The sequence below is a fragment of the Momordica charantia genome (assembly GCF_013281855.1).
Source record: "Momordica charantia cultivar OHB3-1 chromosome 1 unlocalized genomic scaffold, Mcharantia_2.0 BLBB01000001.1, whole genome shotgun sequence".
NCBI classification, from domain to species: Eukaryota; Viridiplantae; Streptophyta; class Magnoliopsida; order Cucurbitales; family Cucurbitaceae; genus Momordica; species Momordica charantia.
Window position 1 is genome coordinate 22,422,544 of NW_028275157.1, and position 15,402 is coordinate 22,437,945.

The 15,402-nt window shown below is 35.5% G+C and overlaps 3 protein-coding genes across 3 annotated transcripts; 1 reads left to right on the plus strand and 2 right to left on the minus strand.

The window, feature by feature from the left end:
* Window positions 1–798: 798 nt before the first annotated feature.
* On the minus strand, window positions 799–2,501 carry LOC111012365 (fe(2+) transport protein 1-like). The gene has a single exon (XM_022286500.2). The coding sequence runs from the start codon at window positions 2,192–2,194 to the stop codon at window positions 1,142–1,144; it is 1,053 nt and encodes a 350-aa protein (XP_022142192.1). The 5' UTR covers window positions 2,195–2,501; the 3' UTR covers window positions 799–1,141.
* A 3,158-nt stretch (window positions 2,502–5,659) lies between these two features.
* Window positions 5,660–10,698, plus strand: LOC111012366 (putative E3 ubiquitin-protein ligase RING1a). Its single transcript, XM_088124646.1, is given in 11 exon segments — window positions 5,660–5,984; window positions 6,128–6,170; window positions 7,038–7,096; window positions 8,523–8,581; window positions 8,584–8,612; window positions 8,726–8,846; window positions 8,935–8,976; window positions 9,159–9,653; window positions 9,843–9,950; window positions 10,041–10,235; window positions 10,358–10,698. Coding segments are annotated over 11 exon segments (1,278 nt in total). The 5' UTR covers window positions 5,660–5,884; the 3' UTR covers window positions 10,385–10,698.
* A 620-nt stretch (window positions 10,699–11,318) lies between these two features.
* LOC111012325 (dormancy-associated protein 1) lies at window positions 11,319–12,516 on the minus strand. Its single transcript, XM_088124717.1, has 3 exons — window positions 12,356–12,516; window positions 12,045–12,267; window positions 11,319–11,663 (listed from the first exon to the last, which is right to left on the minus strand). Exons 1-3 carry the CDS (start codon window positions 12,489–12,491, stop codon window positions 11,627–11,629), a joined length of 396 nt encoding a protein of 131 aa, XP_087980843.1. The 5' UTR covers window positions 12,492–12,516; the 3' UTR covers window positions 11,319–11,626.
* Window positions 12,517–15,402: the final 2,886 nt, after the last annotated feature.

Sequence of the window (15,402 nt, forward strand, 5' to 3'; positions counted from 1 at the left end):
ATACTTATTATATAAGTTCAAAAAAATGGATAATTTATCTAAAATAATTGTGGATATTTTTTTTAAGAATAAATATCACTATTCACTCATGACGGCCTTATCAATAGTTGAAACCCAATTAAAGGATGTTTCAATTTATATTCCTACTAATGTAATTTCCATTATCAATGGACAAATATTTTTATCCGCCGATCTATTCAATGCTGGAATCAGACTTGCTATTATTGTGGATATTTACGTCTCCCACCGCTCAAATTAAATACTGAACCATATCTTAATTGGTTAATGCATTAATAAATTTTAAATTAAAGGTTGAATTTCACCCCACATGGGTAAGTATATCCTTTAAAAATTAATATAAAATCTATGCCAAAAAAGAGAATAACATAAAATCATCAAACATAATGCTAGCTTTGTATTCCTACCATTCATTATTTTACGTTCTGAATTCTTCAATATTTTAACAGAAACGCAGCTAAAATATTGAAGAAAAAATATCATAAAAAATTTCTCAATCAACCATTACCATACAAATACATATCCACTGATATTTTTAGGACAACTGCGGAAACAAATTTCTCTAATATACTATATTTGAGGTTGCTTTTAATTTTACATAATTAAAAACACATTTGTCATAATCATAAATAATTTCCATTTAAAATCATCAAGTCTGATAATAGCATAAAATTATAAATAGAAAAAGTGAGCATCTCAAAGTATATTGTGAAACATAAGTGCTTAGTCAAAAAGTAATTTCAAAATACTTCAAAAAATGTGAAACTAAACATATCAAATTGACTCATTTTTGCTATTTTCTCACCGAATGAAAAGCCAGACCCACCAAAACAGCTATCATATGCGTTTTCCTCACGAGCCAAGAACTACATTTTGTCAAAAGCACTTGTACTAGCTCTATCAAACACCATAGCTTTTTGCTTTTCCATTGTTAACTCCTAATCATGTCTTACAAACTGACAATTGAATTTGTATTTCTCTCCTTATAATTTGATATGTGTCGATCATTATTTTCAAACTAACTTCTCTGAAAAAAAAAAACAATATATAACAAAAACAAAAGGCCAAAGAAAAAGGAAAAAAAAAAAAAAGAATAATGATTCTAACTTCTCCTCTCTCAAAACTAGGCCCATTTTGCCATCAAAGACATGCCTCCAACGCCCAACAGAACCGCTGCATAAGCCGATATGTGAAGTTTGAGATTGATTTGCAACTTAGGCCCCATAAAATCATACGCCAATAATTCAACCAACGCCATATAATTCAGCAACCCAGCAGATACAGCATTCAAAATTCCCACAACTATCAGAGCCGTGGGACTATTCTCGCTGTACACATTCGACAAACCAATTCCCAACGCTATTCCAAACGGCGTCGTAATTGAGAAGAACAGCACCATCGTCCCCTTCATCTTCGCTCCGTATTCCGCCTGCAAAATGCATCCCCCAAGCCCCATCCCTTCGAACAGCTGATGGAAGCAGAGCGCGGCGATGAGCGGCCGTATGGTGCACGGATTCTCCGACGCTCCCATCGATAGCCCTATCACCACCGAGTGAACCACGATCCCTGCTTCTAATATCTGCGCAATAACACGGTATCGTAGCAGTTTTGAACCAATTCTCTTACCGCTTCCTTCTTCTCTCCCCAAATTGCCACCCATTTCCTTGCCCTCGTAATTTCCTTCTTCCGCATCTCGATCCTCCACCATCAAGTGCTTTTTGTAGCGACTCATTGAAAACGAATCCAACATTAAAGTCATTAAAGCAGAAAGCATTGCTATGAATGTGGTGAAAGGGAATTTCCGCCATGGATTCTCCGGCAAACAGGGGGATGTCAAGCAATCGAAGGAATCGGGTAGAACGTGCATATAACCAGTGGCCAGAATCACGCCGGAGGCGAATGCCTTAACAATTGCGAACGCATTTCCGTCTGGTTGAAGCATCGGCACCGAGCGGGAGAGAAGGGGAAGACAGACGCCGATCATGCTGGAGACTAATATGGTAGCGATGGCGATGAGCTTGAGTTTTAAGGATCTCGCTCTGTCATGGCAACCTTGCCGGAGCTGAGATTCGCACTGTGGATTGGAAATTGGGGCCGAATCTGAAAAGGATAGGGTGAAGAAGGAGAAGAGTAGAAGAAGGAAAATGAGTGCATGGAGTTTGAGACTACGAGCCATGATCAATAACTAATCGACGAATGAGAGAGGGATTGCTCTGGTCATTTCTGTGGAAGATTTAAAGGGATCAAATTGCTATGCGAAATGGCAAGAATAGCCTCGCTGGGAGGATGGAAAAGAATGGAGAAAGATTGTAAATACACGGTGAAATGGAGGGTATTTTGTTAAAGTTGACATGGAACAGTAAAACTTGTGGTGGGCATGTGCAAGCTGTGAACTACACACAATATGACTGGACTTTCGTCGAGGAGATTTACTCTCAAGAGCTGACGTGGCACCAGTAATTAACTTTTACCATGTGTTATAATGCCACATAGATTATTGATCTTTTTTTTTTTTTAAGTTCAACGTTAAAATATAATTGATATAGTTAAACTGGCCAAAACCAAATTGATATGTTAAATCAATTTTATATACCGATATTTTATCTCACTTTTCAAAGCTTTCTGGAGGATAATTGTGAATAGAAATTCTGTGGCGTTAACTGCAAGTTTCTCTGGTCCGTAGACCATTTCAAACCCCAACGTATGAGATATTATTCAGTTCAGTTCTAATCACAATTTACGAATAAAATATGATATCTAATTGCATATTTTCTAAACAAACCATATACATAAAGTTTTTTTTTATCTACATACCAGGTTTACTTTTATAAATTATAGAAATAGACGAATCGCGTAAACGCAAATTTATAACCTATTGTTATATATATAATAATTAATCACAAGTTTCATAAACTACGTTTAGTAAAATCATGAGTTCAAATATTTATGAGTTAATCGCTTTTAAAATCAGTGGACAATAAAAATTAAAGTCCATGCTCTTTCTAGTACAACAATTTGACAATATGGAGATAGAACCTCCAATCTCAAGAAAATGAATACATGTCAATTACAGTATGCTCATATTATCAAGTTCATACTTTTAGAATTTGCTTTTTCTAGTGAATATTGTAATGAGAATTTTGTGTTTTTAAAAGTTGAGTCAAAGATTCCAAAAACTTTTGGAATATAAGGTAAAAGTGAGCTAGGAATTATTCTATATAGCCAAAGTGACAATGTCATGAAGTCGAGAAAAACTCGTCACAAGGTAATGAGTTGAGTGCTGTAATTAAAATCCAACATCAAACTTCTACACTCGGATTGTTAAACTTCTACACTCAGATTGTTATTCACACTCATTAAAAAATAAAAAATTAAAAGATTGTTAGGCACTAATCGATTAACTACAGATTAGACCAATTAGTAGCTAATTGCAAAATGTACAAACAAACAATAACATTGATGAAACAAAGGAAGGAAGCTCTGTTGTTAATGAGGACCTGATCACCATTTAAGAAGTAACCGTGACATAGAAAAAAATGAACCTACTGTTTCTTCATCCATTGCGTAATTTTTTTATTTACTATATATTTAATTTTTTGGTATACAATATGATCGTATATTAAGGTGATTGGAACAAAATAGCATCACTATTTCTACTTACCACTACTAAAAATTAGATAGTTCTTTATTATCTGAAAAAAAAAATTCTCCAATTTTTTGTATTTTTTTTTACGACATGTGAATGTAGAGAATCGAGCTCACAACCTCAATTTTTTCTGTGTTCATCTCTAGTAATCAGCTGTTAATAATTACTAAGGGATCGTTTGTTTCGTGGGAATCCCATGAGATGAACATTTGGATTTATACGTGTTTGGTGGTAATATAAGATATCTGGGTATTCTAGGATGCCGATTTAGAAGGCATCTGAGTAGATTTAGATGCTTTTTGAGATATGGGTTTCCATGATTCCCTTGTTGAAGGCATCGTTGGCATTTTTACCCCTTTGTTATTTTTTCATATATTTTCTTTTATCAAATTTTTTTGATTTTATTTATAATTTTATAGTTTAAATAAATTAATATACTCATTGACTTAATAAGCAATTAAGTATATTTATATATTACATGTACATATAAAATAAATTTCAATTAAATTATATAATATCTTCATTTACTTTTAATATTTGAAATGATTTATTATGAATAATATATATTATCTTAAATACATCATTTTAAAGCAACATTTTTTTTAACGATTAGTTTACCTTTGATATTTTTCTTCTTAAAAGAACATAATTTGATAATATAATAAATGAATTTTACCCCATATAACGTTAATTATATAATTATATTTTTTAAAAAAATATTAAAGTTGAAAATGAAATTTATATTCAATATTAATTACTTTTTAAAAAGTCTTATATTAATATGAATTTTACCTCAATAACATATAAAAATTAATACATATACGTAATTAATATAAAAAAACCTAAAATATTAAATTAATTTTATGAAAATCTATTATATAAATATAAATTATATTAGATTAATGTATAAATTATATGAATATTTGTAAGAGCGTTTTTTAACTTTATATAAATTTAAAACATTCGTATGAATAAATCTTGCAAAACAAACGTGGCTATCGAGATATTTTCGGACGTATTTATATATTTTCCTACGAAATAAACATGACCATTTGGAGACGTCAGACATCTAAAATTTCAGACATATGAAGATGTCGGATATCTGCATTCTCAACAAACAAATAGCTCCTGGATGTTATAAATCATTAAACTTGTACATACAATGGTCATCTCTCTACATGAAGGGTCTAAATTTTACGCATTGCTAGAGCTAGATTTGAAGATCACTAACCCATTAGCCACTGACTTTTCTACTACGTGTCTTCTTCATTATATCGTCCAGAGTCTAAAAATAATAATTTTTAAGCATTGACCTTCAAGCTTTTTGAAGTTTAATATCGTAAGATGAGTACCTTCTCATTTAATAATCTTTACAAATATATATTTTTTTTTTACTTAGTGCACTTAGTTATATTTTCTTAAAAATAATTTTAAGGTAAATTTGTTTCGGTTGCACTATATAAACAAAGTAATTTTACAAACTTTTTTAATATAATATGGAGAAGTGAGAATTCGAACTCACAATCAGAAATAAATATCTTCTTATAAATTCGGTAATACCTATTCCTTATCATCACATTTTGACATATAAGTAATAGGTTATGTTCTTTTATAGGAACCACACTATTTTTAATGATCGACAATGAATAGAAGTAGTATAGAAAATCGGAGTACCATAAGTTTTTCCATCAATCAATCACTCTTACAAGAATCGCTTCAAAGTATTATTTTAAAATGATTCTAAACTAATTTAATTATTGTAAAAAATAATTTTTATATGTTATCAAACATTTAGATTTAAAAAAAAAAAAAAGAAATTGACCCAAGTTATGAAGTTAGTTTACAAAACACGCTCCAAGTTACAAGCCTACGATTCGGTAAAAAGGATCAAGAAAAGAAACAGAGAATAAAAAGGTAGCAACTTATGGGTGTATAGGAATTTACGAGAATACCCTATATGGTTTGTATACAAATTCGTATAAATGTAATGTTAATCATGTATATGAAAGACCGTTCTAAAATTCTGTGGTGTGCTTGTCAATGTGATGCCGTGGAAAATTCGTAGTTGAAAGAAGGCAGGAGCACGAGTCTCGTTCCCCGTCCCTCAGCCTCTGCCATTCTGCTCCACCGCTCCTTTCGCCACCTCCACGAACCTCAATTTGGTGAGCGTACAACTTGTTTTCGTTGTTGCTTCAACTTATTTTGCTTCAAACCGAAGCAATGCCGGCTCAGAAGCGCGCTTACGAGACTGCCGATGTTGATCTTCTGCCGCGACTCCATCATAGCTTCAACCAACGCTCTGAAGATGGAGAATCAGAAGGTACGTTCCCTCTTCTGCCTCACCACCCTGAATTTCCACCGCGCAACCGACTGCTTGATGTTCCTGCATTTCATATGTGTTTTTACCTGTTTCCTCTTTTTTCTGCTCGTGTGCTGAGTCTGTGTTGCTTCTTGTTCCATCAGAATCCGATCGAAGCCCTTCGTCCAGTCAAGGAGATAAGGATGAGTATGTTTCGTTTTGGAGCTCTGTTTTTGGCTTTTTTTTTTTCCTTCGTCGTCTTCGTGCTGTTCCTTTCTTACTCTATTTTCTCGTTGATTTATTTCGTCTGGTTGTTTATTGAATTATTGGGTTCTTGACTGATCGGGATTGATTTGGGATCTGCATGGTCTGCTTCGTACTGTATTGTTCATTTAGTGATTGCCTTACCGCGACTATATTCGGGGACGAGTTGCGTAGGCTTCATGTGCTGAGGCTTTCGTCGATTTTTCTTCCTGCACCGAAGTTTTCTCTGCTTTTAGTTCTGAGTTTCTTTTCCGATTAAGGTTAGTGGAATTGGGCGTTGGATCTTGTGGGCGAAGTCTGTTATTGAGGTCGCCTAACGATCAATCGGTTCGCATATGCTACAAGCTAGTGCTGGTGGATGTGCAATGACGTTGGAGCTCACATGGTTTTAGCTTCTCTATGATGTTAGTGCTCACATGATCCCAGATCGAGTATTCACACAACGTGGAATCGAGCTTACTATAACTGAAGTGCTCACGGAAAACTCTTGCGAGTTCCCGCCATTCCTTTTGTTGATTGTTGGATCCAATTTGACGAAAATTCCTAGAAGAAGTTGACAGCTGGAAACCCGACGTCTCATTATGAACCGAAATACCCAAATTTTGGGCAACTTGAGCAATACTCTTTCGCTAGCGCGATGAACGAACCATTTTGGGTTGCGTTATATGATATATCTGTCTGAACATAAAGTTGTTCAGCGGTTCTTTAGCTGCATGGTGAACAGTAGAATTCCCCAAGCAATTTACACGATCCTAGGTGTCTTGCGATTATTCCGACATCCTAACTCTTCTGTTTGGTTTTCTTTTCCAGATTTGTCGCCATAAAATTGTCAGACATACGGAGAGAAGTGCAATGTCCTATCTGCTTAGGTATGTTTTAGTAATCCCTTCTTGTTGAGCGTGTTGCTCTCAAATAAGACAAGATTCTTTTTTATTTGAACATTGCTCTCTTTTCTTATACGACTCATTTGCTGGAAGTACATGCTTTTACTACTTGAAACAATCTTGCTGTTTAATATCAATATCAATGTGTCATTCCGTCTTTACTGATCTTAACCAGTAAAATAATTGTCATATCCGGAATATCAATTATGCATTCATCATATATAATTAATTTGTATTTGTTGGTAACTTGGTATATGTACCTATGCACTTCAGGATGGCCGATTGATAAGGTTTTTTTAATTAAATGATCTATTTGTCCAGGATGATATATGAGGATTAATTTTAAATGAATTATTTAATCAGAGTGTCACTGGACCCATCCGATCCAAGAATGTATCTGTATCTGATGTAACAAAATCAGTATATTGTATATAAGTTGTGTCAGAGAACATTAAGACCGTTTATGTAAACATATGAGTCTCTGGATCTGGGAGCAACGGAAAGAGATTAAGTTTTCAGATTGTGTTTGTATTTGAACTATTGATTCGAAAATGGTTTTTGATCCAACTTATTCCTCACCCCCTCACAAGGCCTTACATGTAATTCAACTCTAAAATAATTTCAGGGCTCTATGGACCGGCTCTGAATGTGCTTGTATTTCAAGCAACATATATGATCCTTCTGCCTTTTCCCCCAAGTAAATTAGATATGGAACAACTTTTGAAGATAAGATGACAAATTTTTTCACCTTCACTAATTTGTCCAAACATCAACTTTGTTATGGTCTTCTGCATTTTGTGATTAGGCAGTTTCGTCAAAGATAAACTAATTGACTGTGGATTGAGTAAATTCTTGACTGTACAAGGTTATGGAATTTGATTTTCGTTTCTTTTGGTGTTCTGAATTTCTCATTGAACATTACCCTTCTAGGTCACTGTATAAGATTATTTGGAGCCAGTGATTTATGATGGTGTTTTATATATATCATAGCAATTAATAATATATATGCACGACTTTCAAACTCAAACTCATATTGTCAATATTCTCACTCCTTACTTCCAGTCCCTGCACGTACTGCTATATGGTAAAGACAACCCTAAAGAATGTTTTCATCCTTTTTTCTTCTCTCTCTCTCTCTTTTTAAATAAAAAAATAACTGAAATCAAATTTCAATTCTGAATCAAAATACATCTGAAATGTGACATAAAGTTGCTGTATCCAAATTCTTTGAGCCATGAAATTTTTAGTCTGTGAAAGCAACTTGCATGTTTAGGAAATATATTTGGGTGAACTTGGTCAGTGACAGTGAGGCAACCTCAGAACTCAGGTTGAAAGGTCATCTGCATTTCCATGTTCATGTATTTTTAATATCTTTTATAGGAGAATAAGTTCTTCAATTTTTAATGTGCAGGAATCATTAGAAAAACTAGAACTGTGATGGAATGTCTGCACCGCTTCTGCAGGGAATGCATTGAGTCATTGACAAATCAATGCGTCTAGGGTATGCTCTTATGTAGCTTTTATTTGAGATGATTTTTGCTTATTGCTATACAGCTCAAGAAATTAAATATTGTTGAACAATTTCTCTCACCTTGTTACTGTAATTTGCTGCAGCAACAATGAATGTCCTGCTTGCCGCACGCATTGTGCCAGTCGACGCTCTTTGAGAGATGACCCAAATTATGATACCTTGATTGCTGTGTTATATCCAGATATTGACAAATATGAGGAAGAGGTTGGATTATTATTGATCATGCAAGCTTGGTGTTTGATAGTTGATATTGTAATTTCTGCATACTCTAAAATTGGTTAAACTCTTGTAGGAAATGGCTTTCCAAGAAGAAGAAAAAGCTCGTAATAAGCAGGTGAGGAGGCTAAGTTCTGTAGATTATTTTATTCGTTTGTTTTCCAGAGTTGATAAGCTCACTTGACCCTTGATCCTGATAATGTGTTTAGCTATTATAGATTGTACTGGGTATAGATGATTTTACTTGATCCTTTATCTTCACATTTGGTATAAATGTAATAATTTTTGGTTATTTGGCAGATTCAATCTTCCATTGCTCAGACACTTAAATGGCAAACCGAAGCATTGGGTAGGAAACGTCCTAAATCTTCAAGGGGATTAAGTTCTAGAGAACGAAAAAACATCCGAAATAATAGTGAGAATCCAGGGTATGATGATAATGAGGACGAAAATGATAATGATGAAAGTAAAAATTCATCTTCCACTGATGAGCGCATAGACAGAAAGCCTAAAAGACCCAGGATAGGTGGTCCAGTTAGATTTTCCCAGTCTTCATCGGCTACTTGGGCAGATGGTGGCAGTAACGAAAATGATTATGAAGTGAACAAAGAATCAGTTGGTACATCTATAGGGATTGTAGGTAGCTCAGAAAGACTTGCTTGGGGCAAGGGTGGAATGAGAAGTCACACAAGATATGGGGGTATTAATGGTGGGAATGGTAAAATTTCCAGGATTAACCGCCCTACAAAGCTGTTGGATTATGTTCAAAACTCGGAAAATATCAGTGAGGAGGAGGTAAAAACAACAATTTGAGGTGTTACTGAACTTGCTTATGAATGAACTTTGGACATGTTTGCTTATAGTAGATGACCTGACTATTGTTACATGCATGCTGCTATGCCTCTTTGTGGCTGCTGAAAAGTTCAACAAGCCTATATTGTTTCTCCCCATCAATGACTTTTGCCTTTTCTTCCCGAATTCTAGTTGAACATCCACCTTATGCTCGTTTCCCTGGATGAGAATAGAATTCCCGCATTGCAAAGACCATATATTTGCTGCAGATCTTCAGTGACGATTGGACACCTATGTCAAGTAATCTTCCATTAAACAGAGCTACCCTTCATCTGTTTAAAATTTTAATTCATTTATTCAGTTGATTCTTGAGATTCCTTTCTTCTGCAGTACGTTGCTCTCAGAACTGCGCTGCCAGTCGATCTTGTCGAAATGTACATGGTGAAGGAATTGCAGATGAAAGTCAATCCTTCAACCTCAGCAACTCTCATGGACCCAAGTAAAGATAGCATGCAGATATTGAACGAGCAAGAAACGCTATCAATAGCCAAACTGAAAACACAGAGTCTATCTTGTGGCTATCTGGTATGCTTCCTTGAACTTACAGTACACAGACGCTTGGAAACAATGCATCCACCAATATAAATAAGCACTTGTTTAAACTTGACTTGCAACATTATAAACTTGTTTCTTTCATCGGATTCCAGCTTTTGGCATATCAGAAAAGGGGCTAGAATTCTGCTGAAGACAAATTTGTTTGGCTAAGAAGAAAAAGGCCATTAAAGGTCTCTACGTGCAGCCATACCAGCAATCCATACTTGAAATGAAAATGCAGATAAGTTTCCATACAATATCGATTCATCATATCGAAGGTTTTCAGAAGTTCCAACTAATGTGTTGTTATCTAACGAGCTCCCTTGCTATCTTGCTATTAGGGTCCCTCCTTTCACCTCTAATATATGCTGTTTCCAAAGTTATAGTCTATTCCATATTTAATAGAGGTTGACTGATAAATCTGTGATGAATGAATATGAAGAGATTTTCATAACATAGCGTCCATGATTGTGATAGTTTAGTATAGAATCAATTGAGTTTTTTTTTTGCCAAAACGAACATAACTCAACAGTAATTGACATATATGTTGTGAGTTCGAATTCCTCTCCGACAAGTTGTACTAAAAAAAAAAATCGAGTTTTCTCTGATTTCATTTTGGTAATTTTTTTGGATAAATGCTCTAGCTTCTCTGAGCGTATCAACTGGAAACTTAAACAGATTCCAAATTTTCCATCAATTTGGTCGATTATTTTTTTGAAAACCATTTGAAAACTGATCTTACAATTTACACTCCTCAAGGTCGGAAGTTATACAATAAAGCTACCATTCAATTATATATCACATCAAACAGGGAAAATCATATCGCAATAAATAATTACAAGCTGTTACTGATTCAGACGCTCTTCTTATCCAAAAAACCATTTGTTTTTTCTTTTCTTTTGGATTTGCCCTCAACTTTCTACTTATCAAATCCATCTGTGGGCCCAATTTTGAAACTGGGCCAACTCTTAGATCTTTTTCGGGGTGGTAGGCCCACTCCATTACCAACTTTCCAATACACAACATTATAAAGGGTTAATCACAATTTAATGGATATCGACATCATACATCGTCTACTGATTAATTACCTTTTTTTTTTTTTTGAAAAAAAGACCACATTTATTTAAACAACAATCACAAGTCTCTCATCACCGCCGCCCACGGCGGACCCTATGTAGAAGAAGTCCGATCATGTCAGCAGACTTAAACCTAATTAACACACACTCACACACACTCCTTGAAACTTGCTCGGCCAGCTAAGATGCCAAAACCTAGTTAGGACACGTAATCACATAAGGATCCAAAAACCACCGTTCCACGTCACAAACATGACCCTTTTAGGACACTATTTACATGCAACCGCCGGTAGCCGCCGCCGCCGCCTAACGGTGCTGGCTCCTGGTCTCACCGCTGTAGAGCCTGTAATCACATAAAAACAGTTCCACGTCAGTTCGATCGAGGACAAAATATAGAGAGCCCATCCAAGCCGTCAGATGTCAGGAACAAGATGAAGTCAACAGATCCGACGGTTTAGATCGCCTCAAAGCAGGAAGTTCGCTCAGAAAATTAAGAATCAAAATTTCGGATCTTTAATCTTTCCACTGACGCGACGGTTGGGAATATGGAGGACAAGATGCTCCAGAATCCAATTTCATTTCACTATTGCTATATATTCTCTCTCTCTCTCTCTCTCTCTCTCTCTCTCTCTCTTATTTTATTTTATTTTGATGTTAGTTGCGGCGGCGCGTGGGTTATACTCGCTCGAATAAAAAGGGATGGAAAGTGGCATACGGTAATTACCAATCGTAAACAGTTGGAGAGTTGGGGTGAGGTTTGTCGAAGACTTCGGCACCAATACTCTTGGTTGCAAAGTTTCTACCAGGGTTGAACACGCTCCTCCAAACGTTGTCCTTACGCGCCGCCGCTAACGGCGTCGTAGGTGTCACCGGCGTAGTGGGTGTCGCCGGACTAGCCGGCATGGACATCGATCTCTGGTACTTGCTTCCCTCTCCTCCATCCAAATCTAAACCAAAACCAAAACCATCACAGTACGTAACACAATAATCAGCCAGAATTTAATTTGTAGTAAAAGAAAAGAATCAAGGATTTACCTTTAACGATCAAGGGCTTTGTGGTGATCTTCCTGAGTTTGCCCAGGCCACGGTCAGGCTGAGGCCCAGCCACAACATCATCCCAAAGCTTCTCAAGCAGAACCATTTTTCTCACTTTACACAACTGCCCCTCCATATATGGTTCTATAAATAGAACTCAGACTCATGTCTACTCTGTAGGGTCATTTTTATTTTACTTTTTCTCTCTCTGGAAAATAAAAATGACTTTTTTACCTTCATTTTTAAATTTACCATTGACCTTTTGCAATGTTTTATTTACAGACGTAGGAATTGAATTCGAACTCATGATTCTTAACTCGAACTCATAATTCTTAACTAGAGATAGATAGAGCTTATTACTATTAAGCTAAATTTAGGTGGAATATATATATATTTTCTAATGAGCAAATATAAATTGGCGAAATAAACCTCTAGGCCTTTGGTCCAAACTTTCACGCCCATGAAATAGGATAAGATATAGCTTGATGATGAGTCAAGTGACTCAAATAGGTAATTAAATGCAATAACGTGAACTCCAAATCTGGCTGGCAATATAAAAACAATCGGGTGGAATCAAAAAAAAAAAGAAAAAAATTAGACCAAATGGATAAGGATGAAGAGTGAGTATGATTAAACGTGGTGGCAGAAGGGAAAATATCTGGTCGAGATACAGAGCAGGTTATGGGTTACTTTCCTTTCTATATAAAAAAATAAAATGTTTTTGTCGGATTCCTCGAACTCAGACTCCTGGGTCGGAGTCCAGTGCTGGAGGACACATGATAATACAAATTCAGAGGCTACACGTGGATATATCTTGACTTTCTTCTTCAACTATAAACGGCCCAGATTTCGTTTTCACTTCTCCACACCATTCAGATCAGATTGGAGTAAAGAATTGACATAATTTTACCTCCACTGGAAGAATCTAGACCATTTTTCTTTTCCGAAGATTAGAAGAATCTGGACTTGCTTTGGTGTGGGAGTTGGATGATTTAATGTTACGTAGAAATTCCAAATTTTACATTAACAGAATCACACCATGTAACTGGGGATCAACGAAGCATAACTCGTCAATAATTGGCATGTACTCCTTCCTTCAAAGTTAAGAATTAGATCAATCATATTTGTAAATTATTGTACTAAAGAAAAAGATGCAAAGGGGGTATTTATTTGATATTTAACTGTGTTTATTAGCAAGGGAAGAAAATGTTGGATATGACAATAACATCAAGTCCCATGCCACTTTTTTATGATACATGAACCATGGCATTTAGTTAGTAAGCTTTTGTCTGGTGCAGTTAGTTTTTTTATTTTTTTTCCCCCTTGAAGTACATGTGACAATGGAGATTTGAACCCATGATCCGACCAATGTCTTAACCAATTGAACTATATTCAAGTTGACTAATAAATGTAAATAATAATAATAATGAGGTGATAATAAGAAAAATACTTAGCTGCTAATCGATGAATATATATCTCTATACTCACCACTATTGAAAATTTTGACAGCTCATTGTTTAAGAAAGGAAAAATTTTCTCTACTATTGCATCTCTCTTTTTGTCAAAAGTTTAATAGTAATGAGTATAAAATAGGTGCTCATCGATCAGCCCAAGGTATTTTCCTTTGTCAAAAGGTTGGTGGTGGGCTCGTATCTCAAAACCATATTGCTGTTGATGATCAATAGACAAGTAAAATTGGGAATTACAATCACTTGCGGATTAACTACTAGCAAACAAGAACCCACATGTCGTATCTTTGATCCAAGTGTATATCCTACCCGAAGCTTTTGTATTTTTTTTAGAATACAATAAAATGTGGAGGTGGAGATTCGAACCCACAATCTTTTGATTCGATATAAGTGTCTTAACCAATTGAATTAAACTCAGGTCGGCAAGTTTTTGTATCCACGAACCCGATCCACGATTCATTTAGAAACTTGCTGCAGCAACAACATATAAGAAACTGAATGATAAAGTTTAGGGATCTTCATGGTTTGGTTCAACTCGATTTAAGAGCGGAACCGAAACCGAAACCAAACCAAAATTTTTTGTCCAAGAAAATTGAAAACCTCGTTTCAATTTGGCAATTTGCCGTCGTAGGTAGGTTCAAGGTTAGGGAAGGGAGAAAGGGAGATGAATGAAGGGGAGAGATGTAAAAGTATAATGATCTAGCTCACGGTTGAACATAATGCTTTACGCTGGCTTAAATTGCAAAGGTTATAATAATCGTCTGAGAAAATTTTGTTTTCAAGTTCGTCTAATAATCCAAGAGGTAACTCTTGTTTGCATCTTCTTTCAAATCCCCCTCATTTTTGGCTCGCAAACTGCACTATTTCCAACCTTTTTCTCCTCTACAGGAAAGATTCCATGCGAAGGGAACAGTACAGATAGGATCTCCGCAGGACCCTTCATGATTTCTGAGGAATGTAATACATTTTTAAAGATATTCGGAGGTTAGGACATTAAATACTGAAGGAAGAAATGTTTAGTCAAGACATCCCCCTCCGAAAGCTAATGAACGATAATAAAAGATATTGTCCCTTAAATAAAAGCCACTAGTCTGGTCTATCTACATATGGATCATTTCACAAGCTTAGGTTGGGAACCATGATAAGAACCCATCTTCAGCTTCAGAAAAAGAAAATAGTGGCAACACATACGAGGGAACAAACCTAAAAGACATTAATGGCTTGTAGAAGATTGAGGCTAAGGTTCTAAGTAAAATGCTGAAGCCTTGTTTGTCTGATACAATCTCTCCTTACTAAGCTGCCTTTGTTGGTCAGAGACAAATAATTGATTCTATGTTTGTGGGTAATGAGATTCTTCAAGGTTGGAGGACAAGAAAATTGAAAGGGCTGATTTAGATCTTAAGAAAGCAATGAGAGGGTTGATTGGAATTTTCTTATAGCAGGTTCTATAGGTTAAGAGCTTCCGCTCTAGATAGAAATCATGGATCAGGGCTGCGTCGACTAATTTCTCTTTCTTACTCAATCGTAGGCCAGGGGAAAAATATGGCTTCTAGGGTTATTCATCAAGGTGATCCTCTC